This window comes from Eschrichtius robustus, chromosome 16, assembly GCF_028021215.1.
Source record: "Eschrichtius robustus isolate mEscRob2 chromosome 16, mEscRob2.pri, whole genome shotgun sequence".
NCBI lineage: Eukaryota > Metazoa > Chordata > Mammalia > Artiodactyla > Eschrichtiidae > Eschrichtius > Eschrichtius robustus.
The window spans coordinates 303,707-323,880 of record NC_090839.1 but is presented as its reverse complement, the minus strand read 5'-3'; the positions used below and the strand labels follow the sequence as shown (position 1 = coordinate 323,880).

At 46.5% G+C, this 20,174-nt stretch overlaps 1 protein-coding gene across 8 annotated transcripts; it reads left to right on the top strand.

Annotated features, from left to right (window-relative positions):
- The first annotated feature begins 292 nt into the window (after positions 1-292).
- On the top strand, positions 293-19,273 carry PCMTD2 (protein-L-isoaspartate (D-aspartate) O-methyltransferase domain containing 2). 8 transcript variants are annotated; one of them, XM_068565688.1, is made up of 7 exons: positions 293-427; positions 1,652-1,833; positions 5,113-5,431; positions 10,281-10,383; positions 11,762-11,933; positions 13,695-13,818; positions 16,466-19,273. In XM_068565688.1, the coding sequence occupies exons 2-7, from the start codon at positions 1,765-1,767 to the stop codon at positions 16,843-16,845; spliced, it is 1,167 nt and encodes a 388-aa protein (XP_068421789.1). In that variant the 5' UTR covers positions 293-427; positions 1,652-1,764; the 3' UTR covers positions 16,846-19,273. The 8 variants fall into 8 exon arrangements, with proteins under 8 accessions (XP_068421789.1, XP_068421791.1, XP_068421796.1 ...); XM_068565690.1 differs by having other exon boundaries at positions 5,096-5,431; XM_068565695.1 differs by lacking the exon at positions 16,466-19,273 and adding an exon at positions 14,492-16,458.
- Positions 19,274-20,174: the final 901 nt, after the last annotated feature.

The window sequence follows — 20,174 nt, the reverse complement described above, 5'->3', positions numbered from 1 at the left end:
CACCGCCGCCGCCAGTTGCTGTCTATCCCCTGTGTTTTCATTTCTTCCTCACCGGTCGGTCCCCTCCTGGAACGTCACTTCCAAGGAGTGAGCCCTGCCTGTCGTGGTCACAGCTGAGTCCCGGCTCGCGGTGGGGCGCGGAAGAGACAACGCTCACCTGCGGATGCCCTTTGACTTCCGCCTCCCAGCGGAGCGCATGGCCGGCCGGGAAGTCTGGATGGGGCCCGCCGCTGCGCCGTTGCCCCTTTAAGCGCTGGACCCGGGCGCACGCGCAGTAGGGCGTTCGGGCGCGCAGGCGCAGTGGGGCGGTGGATGTTTACGGCGGCGGAGGTCGGGGCTGCGTAGTGGGAGGCGGACTGGCGAGGGGCGCCAGAGGAACTGCAGGTGCGGCCCAGCGGCCGATCCCGCGGGCCCGCCGAGCCGGGAGGTACTGAGCCGCCGCCGCCGCCCTCGGCCCGGCCTGCAGCGGGGGATGGGGGGCGGTGCGGCCCCTCGGCGCCCTCCCCCTCTCTCCCTCCTCTCCACCTCTCCCCTTCCCCTGGTCCCGGGCGCCCGGACCCTCCCCCGGGGCCGCCCTCTCCTGTCCGCGTCTTCCTGTCCTCTTCCGCTGCCCCCTCGTTCCCCGCCCCCAAGCATAAACACCCCTCCGCGTCCCAGGCGTCTCCCGTCCCCCCTCCCCCCTCCCCGGGGGTCCGCCCGCCTGCGTTCCGGGGGTTCCCGAGGTCTCTGCCGGTGCGCATTGCTTACACCCCTTGGATTGACTTAACTCTCCAGACGCGTAGCTTGTCCCTAACTTACTAAGTAGGAAACATTTGCAATTAGCACGGCAAGTGGAGAGTTACCAAGGTTTGAAACAGGTTGTACCTTTTCAGAAGGTGACAGAGTCTGTTAAGGAAGTATTGGCCCTTCAAGCCTTGGGGACTTAGCTTCAGGCAAGACCTGAAAGAGGTCTTCGGTTGGGAAAGGAGAGCTCGCCGGGCTTTGGTGCGTGTGTTGTGTTTGTGTTTGCGAGGGCCTGTGTCTCCCAAGTTGATGTTTGCACATCAGAGAAGTCCTTTATCTCCCCCCTTTTGCTCATGTGCCTGTCAACGTTTTCTTCGTTCTTTTTGGTCAAGGAGGGGCTGAAGTAAACAACTGCATTCTCAGTGTTGGGTAGACCGGCAGGTTCCTATGTAAACAAGTCCGAACTTGTGGCTCTGCTTGGGGGAAATAGAGCCATACGCTAGGGTGGGAGGGGCCCTTGGAGATGGTGGGTTTCGGCTCCTGAGACCAGTGCCTGGGCCCCCTCCCTGCTCGTACTTGGCACGGGACGTCCCTGGTGGGGAGAGGCTCCTCGTTCTGACAACGTGTCAGTATTTTCAGTTCCAGTTTTAGAAAGCTTTTTCTTGTGTGTTCAGTAGAAATTATCTCCATCCAACACGTGTTACACTGGTCTGGCTTTTATCAGGCTCGTGTATAGCGTGTATATGGCAGCCTTTCAAGTATTTGGGAAAAAAAAAATCCTTCTGCATTCCTTGTAAGAGTTTTGGTTTTCAAAATTAAAAACAGTCTCCATTTCTTCCATTATTCCTGCGGCAGGAGGTGTGGTTTTGGTTCCTTCTCCCCAGCTCATCTTCCAGCTGAATTACTTTGTCCATGTTGCCCTTAATAGTAGCCTGATAAACCCAGCGTCGACTTGAATCTTGGCCCCGGATGTCAGCGCTGCATGCTGTGTTCACCTGGCCGCTGTCACGGCCTCCTCGATTGTCAGTCTGAGACCTTCCGATGCCGGCTCCTGCTCAGCCGTCTCCTCCCTGTGCCCTTACGGCTGGTTTTGGAAGAAGCAGCATTAGAGTAAGGCTTTCTTGTTGGGTGGTGCCCAGTTACTGCGGAGCGGTGAATTCAGGGTCGCAGAGTATAATCGAGTGCAGCATCCGAAAAATGACTTGCCATTACTTTGAAAAATTGAATTTGAGTGGCTTGTAGGTCCAGATTTGGTTTGGCAAGGACATCTCTTGACCTGTTGTTGGTGTTTTTGGTGGCGTTAGGACGGGTCACATTGATGGTCAGTAATAAGCAGTGATTGTTTCCAGTGTAAGTGAGTGTTAGATCGCCAGGGAAAGTTAATAATAAATATCAGATCCCACAGGTTATCACGTGCAGCCTACCAGTGGCAGCAGATAGGGTTACCACATAGTTATTTAGTCTGTCATTTTGGATAGAGATTACCAGTGTGTTCACTGGTAAAGAATTTTGCTCCCTTGAGAATTTTTTAAAGCTGTGCTTGGTGTGGGGTAAAGAACATAGGCCCGGGGCTGAACGGCACACACTGGTGTGTGACCATGAGCAAAATAACTTCTCAGTCCCAATATGCCTAATAATGTCGTAAAGCCAAAATGAGGTCGTGACTGGCAGGTGGTGCCTGTAAAAAGGTTGTAGTTAGTTGCTAGTTTTACTAAAAAGCTAGCCTTTGCACGTGGAATAAACTTCCAGAGTGAGGCAAAGTTGAAAATAAGGGGTAAATACCTAGTAGACAATGAGACATACCCAACATACACTTCGTGTTTGCTTTCTGAGGATAGAACATTATACTCTGCGGGCTTCTGGGTGAAGAGGTGGCTTTCAGATCCGCCCTGGAGGATGTGTGGGTGCCAGACATTTCCCGAAAGCAAGCAAACATGACTCAACTTTTAACTAGTGACCCAAATTTTAAGATGACTGTCCAAGCCTAGGGGTATAAGCTTTAGCCTCAGAACTAAGTGGCTCATCCAGGATTAAACTTGACCTCATTAGCACACTCTATCCCATCTGGCTAAGTTAACTGGCCGTGGGCTGTAACCAGCAAGGGCTCTGAAACCATTTAAAATGGGGTGAGAATCTAATAATTGGAAGATCCCAGTGATTTGGAAGTCTATTATTCAGCTCTAAAATCTTTATTTTATTTTATATATTTTTAATTTTTTTAATTAAATAAAATTTTTTTATTTTTGGCTGTGTTGGGTCTTCGTTGCTGCGCGTGGGCTTTCTCTAGTTGTGGCGAGTGGGGGCTACTCTTTGTTGTGGTGCGCGGGCTTCTCATTGTGGTGGCTTCTCTTGTTGTGGGGCATGGACCCTAGGGCGCGTGGGCTTCAGTAGTTGCAGCACATGGGCTCAGTAGTTGTGGCGCATGGGCTCGGTAGTTGCTTAGTTGCTCTGTGTCATGTGGGATCTTCCCAGCTCAGGGCTCGAACCCACGTCCCCTGCGTTGGCAGGCAGATTCTTAATCACTGCACCACCAGGGAAGTCTTCAGCTCTAAAATCTTGACGATGAAGATGGACTGTTCCAGCCATAAAATAGAAGAGTGTTTGTATTAAAAGTCCCACCTTTCACACATTTTGTGTCCTTGTGAGAACCTGAAGATTAGTCTGTGTGATCGGTGGCTTTCATTCCTGGGGAAATCTCTCCCACCGCAATTGCCAGTTTTGTGTGTGGGATGTGTGTGTTTGGAACTCTTAGTTGTGGCATGTGGACTCTTAGTTGCGGGATGTATGTGGGATCCAGTTCCCCGACCAGGGATCAAACCCGGGCCCCCTGCGTTGGGAGCGCAGAGTCTTACCCGCTGGACCACCGGGAAGTCAGTGCTCTTTTCTTTTTTCCCAGCAATTTATATCAAATGTTTTGTAAACATTACCATTTTATTTGAAGTAAAAGTCCCTAGGGTAAGTGTAAAATTGGAGTTGTTTAGGAAGAGTAGAACCTCTACAGGTGGAGAAGCGTTTCCCCTGTGAACTAGAGGAGGGCCCGTTGTGCTTCGGTAGCTGGCTCAGAGGGGACCGCGTGCTGTTACTTTGTCCTCTTGAAGGCAGCCGGGAGGGGAGCAGAGTGCCCTTTCCATTGTCGACGAGCTGGGGAGGCTGTGTGGTAGGTATTGGTACCTCGGAGGGGCTGAGGGAATTCTAGTAGCAGCTCCTCTTGCTCCTGAGCTGTAGCCTCGAGGCGGATGCTGTGTTTGTTACCGTGAGGTGTTTGTCACGATATGTTTCGTGGGGAAGAGGGTTTTGTGGGTGTTGTTTTTGCCTGAAATTTGTACATCAGAACGTCCAGATCAGAGAGTGAATGGATCACTTGACTTGATGTTTATGGGTATGTGGGAAGTGGAGTTGCTAGATAAAATATAAGACAGCAGTTAAATTTGAATTTCAAATGAACAATGAATAACTTTTTACTATTTGTTGACCTGAATTAAAAAAATTTTATTTTTTGCTTTTGAAGAGTTACGTACAAAAAAAAGGATCTACAGCACTTGAAATATTCAAAGAGGTTGATATTAGAATGATTTTCTAGTAGACATATCTGCTCTCTTTTTATGTTTACATTCAATGATTTTTCCATATGTGGATATATACCTGTTAAGATAGATACATATTCGGGATTTCCCTGGTGGTCCAGTGGTAAAGAATCCGCCTTAACAATGCAAGGGACGCAGGTTTGATCCCTGGTCGGGGAACTAAGATCCCACATGCAGCGGGGCAACTAAGCCCGGCACCATAACCACTGAGCTCGTGTGCCTCAACTAGAGAGCCTGAGTGCTGCAAACTACAGAGCCCACGTGCCCTGGAGCCTGCGCGCCACAACTAGAGAGAGAAAACCCACATGCCACAACTAGAGAGAAGCCCGCGTGCCACAATGAAAGAGCCCGCATGCCGCAACTAAGACCCGACCAAAAAAAAAAAAAAATCTCAAAAAAAAAAGAGATAGATGTGTATTCAAGATGATCTTAATTCTAAATGCTTGACTTTCTAGAATGATGACTTGTAGTAAAGTTTTGAATTCATACTTTAATGATGTTTTTAAGTCGTCAACTATGTTTTAGGTACTGCATGTTCATTTGTATTCAGTCGATATTATAAATTACAGACTTACTTTTGGATGGATATAATTAAATTTCAAATTTAACTTTTTTTTGTTTCGAATCTGGCATTCTTGGGAGTGGGGGGGTGGGTAGGGTGGGGTGTTGACTAAATATAGTCCATCTGTATTACTTTCAGAATTCAGAATCTGAAATTGGTATGTGTTTAGAACTTTCATTGCTCTGCTCTAACCTTTAGTATGAACTGCTCTCTTAAACATTTTAAGACGGCAGCTTTCCGTAGGTGACCCCGAAGATGGGCGGCGCCGTGAGTGCCGGCGAAGACAACGACGAGCTGATAGACAACCTGAAGGAGGCGCAGTACATCCGCTCCGAGCTGGTGGAGCGGGCCTTCCGGGCCGTGGACCGCGCGGACTATTACCTCGAGGAGTTCAAAGAGAACGCGTACAAAGACTTGGCGTGGAAGCACGGTAACATCCACCTCTCCGCCCCGTGCATCTACTCGGAGGTGATGGAGGCCCTGGACCTGCAGCCTGGCCTCTCCTTCCTGAACCTGGGCAGCGGCACCGGCTACCTCAGCTCCATGGTGGGGCTCATCCTTGGTGAGTCTGGCTCCGTCCCGCGTGTGGGAGGGAGAGCCTGCCGGCAGCGTGTCCTTTTGTGGGGACCGAGTCGTAACTGCGCTCCGCCTTCCCGGCCGTCGTGTCCACACGGTGCCTGGGTGGGGGGTGATGGTATCAATGGAGAAATCCCCATAAGGAGCAGAAGGGCCCTCCTGCCGCTTTCCTGTTCCCCCAGCTGCACCCCCAACATCTGGTCGGCACACCCTCCTTCTGGACAACGGAGGACCTAGAGGTTGTGTAAATCTGGACCTTATGGTCATTTCTCGATTGATACAGTCACTCGGCCTGCCCTGTCATGGTCTCTAAGCTGGGAATAGTTAAGTTTAAAGTCCCCTGGAAGTTAAAGTTCTTCCAAGCAGTTTTTGTTTTTGTTGTTTTAATACTAAAAAAGTTAATACTTGTAAGTTGTTTATTTTTAAATATATTCCAGGGATGGGAAGGATTTCACAAGTTATCTCATTGGAAGCCATTTAGCCTGTTTTCCCAGGTTTGCTAAATATCAAAGCTTTCGGCTTTAAGTATCTTAACATCGTTACCAGGTCCGTGTAAGATTCCGAATATTGGCGATTTCAAGTAATAACGGCTTTAAAGTCATGTTTAAATCATTAGCGGTCCATCACAACATTGTTTCTTTGTGGTTGTTACAGGCACTTAAGAAAATCTTAGCAGCAACAGTTGCTTTTCGTGGATATGGAATGAAACTTTTGGTTTCTTTATAAGTTCATATACTTTAGAATTTGCTGAAGTTTTGAGATTCTCATCATCTGACTTTAGGCTATAAATTGCTACCCTCAGATTATTAAATGTGAAAGTTTTTTTTTTTTCTTTTTTTTTTAAGCTAAATGCTTTTTGAACTTAACTTGTCTTGGATTGAAACTGCTTTGCAAAGGGAGCCCGGGTTATTCATCATTCTGGAATTAGTGAATTGTAATTCCCTCTGCTGGAGCTGAAAAATTGGAGGGGCTAAGGATAAGGTGGTCAGGTTATCAAACTGATTAGATTAGAAATGCTACTGAAAAGAAATGAAATGCTCAGGAAAAGATGACTTAAGTAAACCTCAGCTGACCTGCTGCACTTGGTGTTGTGTAGAAGTTATAAAGAAATGACTTACAATTGATGTTGTTGTTTGTCTTTTCTGAGTCCCCTCCTTCTTGGGAATTTCACTAGATACTAGGGGAGGAGAGTTCTGAAGGAAGGAAAGCTGTGTTTTCGGCTGCAGTGGACACTGCGTGCTGCTTTTATGTATTTGAAGGAGGTAACTTGAGAGGTTGCGTTCACGGGTAGACATCTTGGATCTGCAGGGAGAACGCTGCGTGCACTGGACCGTGTTCGCTTTCTGGATGCTGTGTGTCCCGGGCCTCCCTGTCTGGTTCATTCAGCCGTGACGGTGCTTCGTGCAGATCACTGCAGAGGTGAAACCTTGCTGGCCTCCCAGTGCCTGCAGACGTGAGGCTTGAAGTGTTTCATCCGACTTAGGGGTTCTTATTCTCTGACCGCAGCCTTTGTGCCCGGCTCTGAACCGTGCCCCCTTTCTGCCACATGCCTGTGCTCGTTCAGTGGCTCCACCCCTTCGCCGAGGGCACTCCCTTCTGGAGGTTCCAGTTGGCGGTGGGGAGGATGCAGCACTTGTCAGCTTAACCTGAAAGTGTCGTGTGATGTCGTGTGATGCTCTGCTTGGGGGGCCTTGTGGGACTAGTTTCAGGCTTGTGTCTTTGGTGCCACCATCCTGATCGCCCCTGCCCCCTGTACTCCCTCCCCTTTTAGTTTTCTTCTTATTGGGGTGAGTCAGGGGATATGTGTTTTTACTCTGGGGTGGAGCTTCTTGGGAATAGGAAGTGTGTCCTCAGTAAGTGTCTAACAAAGGTGAGGGGCTAATGAGAACATGATGAGTGGGGAAAAAAGGCAAGTTTTCTTGGTCTCTGGCAAGTGACCAAGAGAGCAGTGGGGCTGGAAACGGAATGATGTGGATGTGATATAAATACTGGAAATGTGACTTCTCAAGTAGGCTGTGTTTTTTTTTTTAATAAGTATGTTTATTCTTTTTTTATGATATATTTTTAATTTATTTTATTTATTTATTTTTGGCTGCGTTGGGTCTTGCCGTGCACGGGCTTTCTCTAATTGCGGCGAGCGAGGGCTACTCTTTGTTGCGGTGTGCGGACTTCTCATTGCGGTGGCTTCTCTTGTTGCAGAGCACGGGCTCTAGGTGAGTGGACTTCAGTAGGTGTGGCACGTGGGCTAAGTAGTTGTGGCTCGCGAGCTCTAGAGCGCAGGCTCAGTAGTTGTGCTGCACGGGCTTAGCTGCTCTGCGGTATGTGGGATCTTCCCGGACCAGGGCTCGAACCCGTGTCACCTGCATTGGCAGGCGGATTCTTAACCACTGAGCCACCAAGGACGCCCGTAGGCTGTGTTTTGATGAGAATGTTTTAGCAGCAGCTCTGTACGTGACAGGTGTCGAGAAAGGAGAGCGCATGAGTTATCCAGCAGAGGCAGGGAGGCCTGGGCCTGGGGCCAGGCTGCTGCACCAGGAAGGGGCCAGATGAACCAAGTGGCAGAATGCAAAGCTGTGGGTGCACAGATGGTTGCATTTACCAGTATTTCTGTTGGACTGTAGGGTTGAATGCTGCACTATGACTTTATATGTGTGTCTTTTATTTTTTTTATAAGATTTTTTTGATGTGGACCATTTTTAAAGTCTTTATTGAACTTGTTACAGAATTGCTTCTATGTTTTGGTTTCTTGGCCACGAGGCGTGTGGGATCTTAGCTCCCCAACTAGGGATCGAACCCTCACCCCCTGCATTGGAAGGCGAAGTCTTAACCACTGGACCGCCAGGGAAGTCCCTGTATGTCTTTTAAATAAAGCCCTATGTGCCCTGTTCATTTTCACATGCAGATTTTTTTAAATTGAGGTATAACTTACCCGTAGTAAAGTAACAAGTGTGAAGCGTGGAACTTGGTGAGTTTTTACATCCACCTCCATGTAAGCACCACCCAGAACAAGATGCAGAGTAGAGTCTGTGCCCCAGAGGTTCTCATGGCCACCGCCCCATAGCAGGACCCCACCCCTCCAGAAGGGGGGGAGGATGGCCACCTCCATCACACAGATGAGCGTTACCTGTTTTGACCTTCATACAAATGTTTTTATTTTAATTTAATTCAATTTAATTTATTTTATTTTTTAATTTCTTTTTTGCATTTTAAAAAATAATTTATTTTTGGCTGCATTGGGTCTTCGCCCCTGCGCGAGGGCCCTCTCCAGCTGCGGTGGCCTGTCCTGATGCGGAGCACGGGCTCTAGGCACGCGGGCCCCAGCAGTTGCGACATGCGGGCTCAGCACCCGTGGCTCGCGGGCTCCAGAGCACAGGCTCAGCAGCTGTGGCACACGGGCCCAGCTGCTCTGCGGCATGTGGGATCCTCCCGGATCAGGGCTCGAACCCGTGTCCCCTGCACTGGCAGGCGGACTCCCAACCACTGCGCCACCAGGGAAGCCCTATCTTTATTTTTTATTTTTTTAAAGTTTTTGGCTGCACTGGGTCTTCGTTGCTGAGCGCGGGCTTTCTCTAGTTGTGGCGAGCGGGGGCTGCTCTGCTTTGGGGTGCGTGGGTTTCTCATTTCGGTGGCTTCTCTTGTTGCGGAGCACGGGCTCTATGCACGCGGGCTCAGTAGTTGTGGCTCGTGGGCTCTAGAGCGCAGGCTCAGTAGTTGTGGCGCACGGGCTTAGTTGCTCCGCGACACGTGGGGTCTTCCCAGACCAGGGCTTGAACCCGTGTTGCCTGCCTTGGCAGGTGGATTCTTAACCACTGCGCCACCAGGGAAGTCCGACCTTCGTACAAATGGATTCTTACAACACAGAGATTTAATGAAGCTGTTTGTGTCAATAGTTCTCACCGAGATTTAACCCAGAGGCATCTGTATGTGGGGGAAGCACTTTCATCAAGTGGGCTCCTCACTTTTCTCACAGCTTTATTTCCAGTTACTGATACATTTCTTTTGATTAAAAAAAGTTTCGGGCTTCCCTGGTGGCGCAGTGGTTGAGAGTCTGCCTGCCAATGCAGGGGACACGGGTTCGAGCCCTGGTCTGGGAAGATCCCACATGCCGTGGAGCAACTAAGCCCATGTGCCACAACTACTGAGCCTGCGCGTCTGGAGCCTGTGCTCCACAACAGGAGAGGCCGCGATAGTGAGAGGCCCGCACACCGCGATGAAGAGTGGCCCCCGCTTCCCACAACTAGAGAAGGCCCTAGCACAGAAACGAAGACCCAACATAGCAATCACTCAATCAATCAATAAATCAATAAATCTTTAAAAAAAAAAAAAAAGTAAATTGGTTTCAAAAAAGCCAGGTATTCAAAAAATATAAAAAAAAAAGTTTCATTTTGATTTTGGAATTATAGTTTTATTTTGATGATGATTAAAACCTATTTTGTGAAATTAAACACCACATTTGAGTGTTTGGGGAGACTTTTGATGGAAAACAGGCCTGTGTCCACTTTCATTTGCAAATACATGTTTCTTCTTTAATTCATTAGTGGCACTTTGAACTCTTGGTTACAGGCCTTGGCTGTTTTACATTTTCAAATGATTCCTTAGAAGTTTGAGGACAGGGAGGTCCAGGCTTTAGGAAGCTGTGAGAAAGAGTATTGATGATGTGGTGAGCAGAGGTCAGCCTGCATATTTAAATATTGGGTTGGGTGATTTAGGCCCAATAACGTGTATTTCTGTAATTATACATGCCAAATCAAATGTGTTGTAGTCTATGAAACAGAAATAAAGAGTAGGGGTTCTCGCCCTAATTCTACATGTTTCCTTATCCTGAAACCTTTTAGGTCCTTTTGGTGTGAACCACGGGGTGGAACTCCATTCAGATGTGACAGAATACGCGAAGCAGAAGCTGGACTTTTTCATCAGGACAAGTGACAGCTTCGACAAGTAAGATCAAATCTGTCCGTGGTTCTGGGTGTCAGTTATAACTTAAACTTTGGATTAAAAGGAAAGAAATCAGTTTATTACTGTTCGTGTTCCAGGAAACATGATTAAACTGTGGCAGGAGAGTCAGGGATATGTGTGTATCTGTTCTAATTATTCTTAAAATATTTTGTGTTTTTAAGGGCCTTAAGTTTTTAAATTTATTCATTAATTTTTATTTTTTTACAAATTTATTTATTTATTTATGGCTGCATTGGGCCTTTGTTGCTGTGCGCGGGCTTTCTCTAGTTGCGGCGAGCAGGGGCTACTCTTCGTTGCGGTGCGCGGGCTTCTCATTGTGGTGGCTTCTCTTGTTGTGGAGCACGGGCTCTAGGCGCACGGCTTCAGAAGGTGTGGCACGTGGGCTCAGAAGTTGTGGCACGCGGGCTCATTAGTTGTGGCTCACGGGCTTTAGAGCGCAGGCTCAGTAGTTGTGGTGCACGGGCTTAGTTGCTCCGCGGCATGTGGGATCTTCCCAGACCAGGGCTCGAACCCATGTCCCCTGCATTGGCAGATGGATTCTTAACCACTGTGCCACCAGGGAAGTCCAAGTTTTTTAATTATGATACCTGAAGGTAATTTCTCACCAGTATAAGAGAACAAATAGAATGTTCATTTTTCCCAATTTTCGTGTTTCCAATAGAGACAACATTTTATCACCTACTTGTTTGTAAAATGGAATTGTTGCATTTGTCTTTATCTTTTTATTTTAAATTTATTTATTTATTTTGGCTGTGCAGGCTTTCTAGTTGCGGCATGCGGGCTTCTCTAGTTGTGGTGCGTGGGCTTAGTTGCGGTATGTGGGACCTTAGTTCCCTGACCAGGGATCAAACCCAGGTCCCCTGCGTTGGGAGCATGGAATCTTAACCACTGGACCACCAGGGAAGTCCCACATTTGTCTTTAAATGGCACCATGTAGCTAGCTCTTGCATTTTAAAACAAAGCGTTAAAGTTCTTATTTTAAGGATTAAAATTTTTAGAAAAACCAAATATAATTTTCCCTCTTTTTACTCGGTTAGTAGATCTTGAATGAGATAATAAAGATATAAGATAATAAAATAAGATAATAAAAATAGCAAATAGTGATGCTTGGAGCTTGGGTGATTTAAGCTTGGATTGCGCTTATGATATTGACTTTCATAATATTTTGTTTGGAATTTCTAGGGTTCTGATTATTGCTAGCATAATTCTTTCTGAAGCCTGATGTCCAGCTTCTGCCTCTAATTTTGCTATGTTGCTGTGGGATTGTGTAATGAAAACATACCCGTGTTTAGCGTAGATGTACCATGTAGACTTGTTATAACGTGATATATTGAGTTGTGGAAAACATTTTTTGCTTCAGGTTTGACTTCTGTGAACCCTGCTTCGTTACCGGCAATTGCCTGGAGCTTTCTCCAGCTTGTTCTCAGTATGACCGGGTGTACTGCGGGGCAGGCGTGCAGAAAGAGCACGAGGAGTACATGAAGAGCCTCCTCAAAGTCGGGGGCGTCCTGGTCATGCCGCTGGAAGAGAAGGTCAGGTCCCCTCATAACCGACGGTTTTGCACACTTAACTGTCTGCCAAGGTCGGTTCCGGGGAGTTGACGTGCACTTCACTTCGTAACTCTTGTAACAATGCCCTCCATTCCACGGATGAGGAGACAGGCCGTAGAGGCGGCCAAGGTGGGGCAGGTCCTGACTTAGGCGGGCACCCCAGAGCCTGCGCTGGAAGGCTGACCTGCCTCCCTCTCTCTCCTCCTCCTCTTTTCTGTCCTCTCCCCCTCCTCCCCCCGCCCCCCCCCCCTTAGCTATTCTTTTATGCTTTTTCTAGTATTAGAGTTACTGTACACATAAAAAAAAATATTAGAGTAATTCTATTTTGGTAGCTAGTCTAATTGTTAAATTCCATGGTGGTGGGTACTTTACAGAATCCCTTGCTTAGTGGGAATCTTGTCCAAGTCTACTTGGCTATGCATGTTTCTGTATGTTTTAGATACTGTGTTTCATTGGGAAAACCAGATTGTAATAAATGAGCAACCTCTCCGTCACAAACAACTAGGAAAAACAGAAATGATAAATGTTAGGAGATGGTGCGTTTTGGTGAAATTTTCTTCAGTCTTAAAATATTAGCATTAAATTCATTTTGTGTGAAAAGTAATTATTTATTTTAGAAAATCCGGAAGATACGAACATTAAGAAAAACTGTTCCCAGTCCCTGATGACTGTTAGCCTGTGATTCTTGTAGCCCTCTCCTCTTAGTTTGTATCCTTTCAAAAAGGTTATCGTACACTAAGGTGTTTTACTTAACAGAGTTTGTGAATATAATTTTAAGTTACTTAGTATTCCACACCATCATTTTTTAGTGCTTATGTGGTAGCCGGTTGAACCATTGACCAGTTAATTACCTGGCTCCTATAATCAGACATTAGGTTGTATGTCGTTTTTATTGTTACTTACTGTTATGTAAAGACTGTAGTGAATGTCCTTAATAAAAAAAAAAAAAGAAAATATTCTTCAGTATTTCAGTTTGTATCTGCAAAAGATAAGGGCTGTGTGTTTTTAAACTTCATAACGAAACCATTATCAACCTAAAAATATTAATAGTAATTCCTTAATATCTTGAAATGTCCAGCTAGTGTTCAGGTTTTCCTGATTGTCTCAAAATCAGATTGAACAGCTTATTTGAATGAGGCTCCATTTAGGGCTGTGCACTGCACTTGGTGGATTATCTCTTCAGTGTTGTTAATCTCTTAAGTTTTCCTTCTTTCTTGCAATTTATTTGTTGAAGAAATCAGGTCATTTGCCTTAGAGAGGTTCCTGCTGCTGTTCAGTGGGGGCAAGATGGTCTTTTTCCGGTTCCCACCCTCCAGAAACCACAGCCCAGGACTCAGTCCAGGCTGAAGCATCGCAGCTGGTTGTGTGGGTCTCTAACGACTTGTACTTGAGAATCGCCCCATCTCCTTACGTTTCCCCCGCCACGCTGACTTTTTTTGTAGAGTCCAAGAAAGTTGTCTCATCAGAATCCCCACATTCCTTCTCTGATTGTTTCCTCTTGTTACCCGTTAACTTCTTTCCCTATTATATATATTTTCTGTACTAGAAGCTTGAGTATATTTGCAAGAATATCATTAAGTTATGTGTAATTCTTGTCACATCGCATTAGAGGCCCATATTGTCAGGTTCTTTTCATTATTAGTGTCTGTGTTTTTTTAGGTTGTATATAGGAATGATTATATTTAAATAGATACTACCAGTAGTCACATCTTTTGAATGTTCTCGTTTTTGTCTTTGGGATAGTTGACTAAGATAACTCGCACTGGCCCTTCTGCTTGGGAAACCAAAAAGATTCTGGCTGTTTCTTTTGCACCACTGATCCAGCCCTGCCACTCAGAGTCGGGAAAATCAAGACTTGTCCAGTTACGTAAGTACGAAGATTCTTACTTACTTTTTAGATCTTTTTACTCTCGTTAGAATTTGAAGAGAAATAAAATAAGAAACCTTTTAATGTTAAAGAACACTTTTCCACCCATTGAAGCCTTTAGTTTTACAAGTGATTTTTAAAAAAAAATCACTCAAAAAATTATAGTCTACTTTTAGCCTCTTTTGGGTTATTTTAGGATGTTTGTGCTTGATATTCAAGGACGAAAAGGACCCTAGAAAGAAAGAAAAGGGAAGAGAAGCCAGAGCAGAGGCGCGTTGGCCGTGAGCTGGCGTCCCGGGTGCGCGGGGCACGTGCGCCGGGGACGTCCAGGGTTAGGCTTAGGGTCAGCAGCCTTTGGCTGCTCTGTGTTATTTGAAGCCACGGGATGGATGTCAAACCAAGGATTAATAGGCATAAGCGGAGAGGAGCTCACCAGAGGGGGGGGTCGTGGGAGCATGAGGTGGGCAGGCGGGTTAGACCCGAGTTTATCATGTAGGCGGTAGAGTCTGTCCCATGTTTTAAATAGAAGATGTGGGGACTTCCCTGGTGGCTCAGTGGTTAAGAATCCACCTGCCAACGCAGGGGACACGGGTTCGAGCCCTGGCCCGGGAAGATCCCACATGCCGCGGAGCAACTATGCCCGTGCGCCGCAACTACTGAGCCTGCACTCTAGGACCCGCGAGCCACAACTACTGAAGCCCGCGCGCCTAGAGCCCGTGCTCTGTAATAAGAGAAGACACTGCAATGAGAAGCCCGCTGCACCGCAACGAAGAGTAGCCTCCGCTCACCACAACTAGAGAAAACCCGCGCGCAGCAACGAAGACCCAACGCAGCCAAAAAATAAAAAACAAAAACCCCCCCAAAAAACTCTAAATAGAAGATGTGGCACCTCTGTATTCTGGATTCCCTGGTGGTCAGGGGAGGATGAATTTGTCAAATGTGTGCTCCCTGAAAATTGCACTGGAATGGGTAGGCAGGCACTGCCCATGGGCGGGGAGGGCACCGCCTTCCAGAGCCCCTGCAGAGTTTCCGAAGGTGAGGTCACAGGTGGGATCTACGACAAGTGTCTTGATCGTGCCTGGGTGAGAACCTTGAAGACGTGGAGGGTACCCTGAGATGTGGGTTTTGAGGCCAGGGCTTCAAAGCAGACGTGGCACAATAAACAATTGCGATGCTATTTAGGGCTCCTGAAGTGAACTTGTAATTTTGTCTCCCGGACCAGAGGTTCTTAGACGAGTAGAGTCATGTTGATGAGGGCAGTGCACGTCGAGGCCCTGAGCATGTGGCCGTGTGCTGCACAGGGGATGGGGTTGGCTCTCGGATGGACGGGCGAGCGACCAGACTGCAGGCAGGAGGGTGGTCAGGAGGCCGCTGGGATCTTCCAGGCAAGAGACAAAGACTGAAGCTAAGACGCTGGACTCTACAGTGGCAGGGGCTTTGGAGGCAAGTAGGGCCTTTCTGAGGAAGGATGTGGGCCTGAGGTGGCTGGCATGTTATAGAGGCGGGTCTGCAGGAGGCTCTGACCCCAGCAGCACTGGATTAGAACCCGGGGAGCCTTTGGCTGCTCTGTGTTATTTGAAGCCACGGATGGATGTCAAACCAAGGATTAATAGGCCTAAGCGGAGAGGAGCTCGCCAGGCTGGGTGGAAGAGGAAGAGGCAGCAGGGGAGACTTGGGCCAGGGGATGAGGTGGCCCCCACCGATGGCACCTCGGGGTGAGCCGGAGAGGCCAGAGCTGGCCGTGGGAGGTCTGAGAAGGCATCCTGGGGGCACCAGCAAGTGGACGCCGTGGTGGGGGCGTGAGGAGCGGGTGAGTGCAGGGCCCCGTGTCCTGACAGAGGCGGGGAGGGTGCTGCGAGCCTGGGGCGCCTTCAGGGCGCGGGGCGCTGAGCAGATTCTGCTCGGGCCTCTGTGACGCTGGTAAGAGACGCGGGCAGCAGAGGAGCCCTCCGTATAGTTTGGGTTGTTGTTTTTTGGAGAAGTTAGGTTCGGGGGGTGAAGAGTGATGCTGACTTGCAGGGTAACGTGTTTAAACACATGACGCCTGATGACTCTCTTCCCCTCGGAAAAGCCCTGATGTTGCCACGTGCGCATTGCCTGCACGTTTGCCTAAATTGAGCTTTAATGGCCAGATTTTATTTTTCCTTGATGTGCTTCGGGATTTTTGTTCTTAAAAATGTTTTGGAACTGCTTTTTCTCTACTTTAATAAAAAAGGAACAAATTCTTAAATTTCTGAAATACTGTGAAAATATTAAAACAGATAAAAGAATTGTAGAGCCATGTGGTCACTGTATTTCTAGTGGATGAGACAATGCATCACTGAACACGGCAAATAGGGAAATGAAGCCGGTTGTCAAAGAACCAAACGCTGTAACCCTGGTTCTTATTCTTCCATTGATTGATTAGCCAAGCAGTACTGCTTCCTTTTCTTATCTGATTTAAAGGTCAGCGCATTTGAAAATATCTTTTGAAAAATACCATATGAATGCAAATTAGAGTATAATTAACATTTGCCTACAACACTGTCCTATTCCTGTAATGCGTTTGTAAATACGCCAGTGAATGAAAATGTGGTGGGAATTTTCTCAGGCGTCTAGACCTTGTGGTGTCACGGGGGTGAGGCTGACGGTCTCGCTCTCTGCACAGCACCCCTGGCGGTTCGCAGCCTGCAGGACCTGGCGCGCATTGCCATCCGGGGCGCCATTAAGAAGGTCATCCACCAGGAAGCTGTGAACAGAAACGGGAACGGACTGAAGAACACTCCCAGGTTTAAACGAAGGAGAGTTCGCCGCCGCCGAATGGAAACGATTGTCTTTTTGGACAAAGAGGTGTTTGCCAGTCGGATCTCCAACCCCTCTGATGACACCAGCTGCGGAGACCTGGAAGAGGAGCGGCAGGGAGAAGAGGCGACGACCCCGCCGGACACCAGGCCGGAGCCCCCGGTGAACTTCCTGCGTGAGAAGGTCCTGAGCCTCCCTCTGCCAGATCCCCTGAAGTACTACCTGCTTTATTACAGAGAAAAGTAAGCCTGTGGTCCAGGGGGGGAGGCCAAGCCTTCCTGGAGGGCCGCCCGCAGCAGCTGCACTGCAGGAGGAAGGGGCTCCCGCTCTGCATCTCGTCTTCTCGTCTGTCCTTGACTGTCCTGTGGAGCTTTCATCCAGCGGTCTGATTTCTGTAGACACAGTCTGACAAACATAAGGTGCAAGGGAGAACGTTGTCTCAAAAGGGCGAGTGTCTCCTGGAGGAGGGGTTGACTTCACACTCTCGGGAAATGCTGAGGTCTGCACGTGGAGGTGGCCTGGAGACCGTTTCTTACACAAGGTACACGTGTCTGCATCAGAAAGGAAAACTGAAGTTGAAATTAACCTGTGTTTCTTATAAAAGGTGAGACAAAAAGCACAAGTTGGTAAGTGTATAGAATCTTTTCTGAGTGGGACATGCCTATGTGCAAGTTTGAATTTTACGATATCAACCTCTTAATTACTGGCACTGAGTAATTAAAAGATTTATTAAAAGATTAATTAAAAAGATTTACCTAAATCTTTTAGTTATCTGGAACGTGGATACTTGATTGAAAAGCCCTCTCTTATTTTAAGTAAATTAATTACATCTTACAGGAGTTGTCAATTGTAATTTTAAAAAAGAAAAATTGTGATGGGGAGAGGAATGAACGTATCAAGTTGCCAGATGTCTTTGTGGAATTGCGAAAGAATTCCCAGGAATTTTTTTCTGACACCTTTTGTTACCTTTAAAAGAACCAACATTGAGTAATCCCCTCAAAGAAAGTCCTGAAGAATGAAACAAGTGTTGTGTGTTAAGTAATGAGCTACATTACTTTTGCCCCAGAGACAGAGAGTACTGTTGACTCAACTTTAAATACAGTCACGGTGTCTAAGGCTCAGTCCTCAGAGCAGGTGGGAAGTACTGGCTGCAGGAAATGGATTGGGGACGATGTAGACGGCCTGTGGGTTGGTTGGTTTGTTTTTTTTTTTTTCAGTTGGCTATTTTTCTGTAATCACATTACAGTACTGATTGATAGATTTTATCTTTTATAATTCTGGAGAAAAATATTTGTTAGTTTTGTAATTTTTCCTAAGAACAAACGTGTGTTTAGTACATTGCATTTGAACAGTTGCGCTCAGAGTGGCTTGTGGAATCCGTCTTCTCCAGCGCTGTGTGTGGAGAGCTTCCCCCTCTTATCAAGTCATGGGTCTAGAAGAAGAGGCCGTCCTTTCAGTTAGGTGGCAGGATGTTTACAAGCGACACTGCTTCTTCCAAAACATTGGCTCTTTTCAGACTTTTCAGTTTTAACCAAAGGCTAGTATAAAATGTTAACACTAAACCCCAAATCAGAGTGCAGATGGAGGATTAATCATCCAGATTTTATGATTAATTTTACCTCTTAGCCTCTCAGGTGTTGCTGGATTTCAATGTCTTTGTGGTTTTACCAGCTTCGCTGAGTTCTGGTTATTTTGTTTTGCCATTTATGCTTTTTTTAAGTAACTGAATCATTTTATCACAGAATACTGTGTGCACACATAGCTGGGAAAGCGTGTATATTGCCCTAAATTGGTACAGTTAAGCTATTGTAAAGAAGGGTTTCTTCATAGTTGTGTTTACCTGCCTTTAACTGAAAGTCAAGCCTCATTCTCTCAGAGAGAAAAGTATGAGTCACGTTTACTTGCTAAGACTTCAGTTTGCAGATCTTGTTGACGTTATTCTCATTGATTTGTAGAGACCTCTGCAACGTGTGGACATTTTTGGACATGATATCAGAGATATTTTTTATTAGGTGGCTTGACTAAATTTTTTTCTGTAATTGTATATGGATTTCCTTTTTTTTCAACCACATTTGCCTTTATGCTAGATTGTAAAAACTCTTTACAACGCATAAGACATGTTTTCCCCTATATATGTTAAACCTTTCCTAACATTTTGTATTTACATGTTGGTTTGTGACTTTTAAACCAGAATTTGGTTACAAAGTATATATATAGATATTGAATATAATATATGTGAAATAATTTGGTATTGATCTATCTAATAAACACAAAGGAGAATCACCAGTGAGTTTCCCTGTGTGTCAGCATCTTTCTCCAGAGTCAGTCTGAGACACTACTTTCTGTTTTCAGACAGATGAATTATATATATAGTCTGTGTTGTCTGCAAGCTCTATATTGTAAACCACATTCTAGACAATGGCTGACTTTTATGTTTTGATTCGTCTGTATTTTTACATGTGACTTTCGACTTGAAAGTAGTACAGCCATAGACATGTGCAAAACAAATAACACATTTATAAATATTAAGTATATAATGTAGAAATCAGCTGTGTATTTAAAAATATTTTTGCCCATCTGGAACTTTCAGGGGATTAATGCAAGAAATATGAAACAAAGGTTTTAATGAACCTGATATACAAAAGATACCAATAAAGGTAGTTAAGACACTTTAGCCTTCTTGGCATTGCTTCTGTTTCCTGTGTGGAATTAAACTTCTTGGCTACATTTTTTCCCCCAAAATTAGAATCATGTGCTTTCTTTCACTCTTTGTATTATTGCTGAATTCTGTACCATTCTGGCACACCTAGGGGAGACATGATGTGTGATTAAACACAGGAAGTTGGAATAGACAAAGTCTGGCTACATGAGAGCATAGGCGTCTGGAGAGAGTCTGGTTAGTTTTTTGGCACGATTTCCCCATGTCGTGAAAATGTTAAATAAAAGATATTGGGTAATGGCATCATATCTTGTGGGGCAGCAGTGGGCGAGGATGAGGGTTCAGGGTTGGCGTTGGGGTCAGGCCAGGGCCAGGGTCAGGATTTAGTGTCAGGGTCAGAGGGTCGTGGTCCAGACTTAAAAGTACTGAGGTGCTGTTGTAAATGAGCTTTTCTTTTCTTTTTCATTTAAAATCCCAGTTTTTCCTAAACACCGTTGCTGATTGTTTTAATCCACCCGGGCTGCTGTAACAAAACACCAGTTGGGTATTTTAGGTGGCTTGTAAACAATAAACGTGTATTTCTCACAGTTCTGGAGGCTGGAAGTCTGAGATCAGGGTACCAGCATGGTTGGGTGAGGGTGCCCTTACTGGTGGCAGAGTATATTACAGACAGCCCATGCTGCTTTTACTTCAACAGGCCGTTTTTCTGTAAGCACATTAGAGCACAGTTTGGGGTGGTGAGGGCAGAGCCAGGAGGCCGCTGCAGTCAGTAGCCCTGAGTGAGTGGTGGGGGAGGCATGTGGCGGGCTCCACAGGGATGGTTGTCTTCCCACGGCGAGCCCAGAGCCCTTGTTTTCTGGACTTTGTCACATGGTCAATCCTAACTGTCTCTGGGAGTTACTTCAGCAGGATGTGT

Coding starts and splice junctions, on each gene's coding strand:
- PCMTD2 (XM_068565688.1), top strand. CDS start 1,765: ATGCCGGCTCCTGCTCAGCCGTCTCCTCCCTGTGCCCTTACGGCTGGT. Junction 1,834..5,112: donor TTGGAAGAAGCAGCATTAGA/GTAAGGCTTTCT, acceptor AGCTTTCCGTAG/GTGACCCCGAAGATGGGCGG. Junction 11,934..13,694: donor TCATGCCGCTGGAAGAGAAG/GTCAGGTCCCCT, acceptor TCTTTGGGATAG/TTGACTAAGATAACTCGCAC.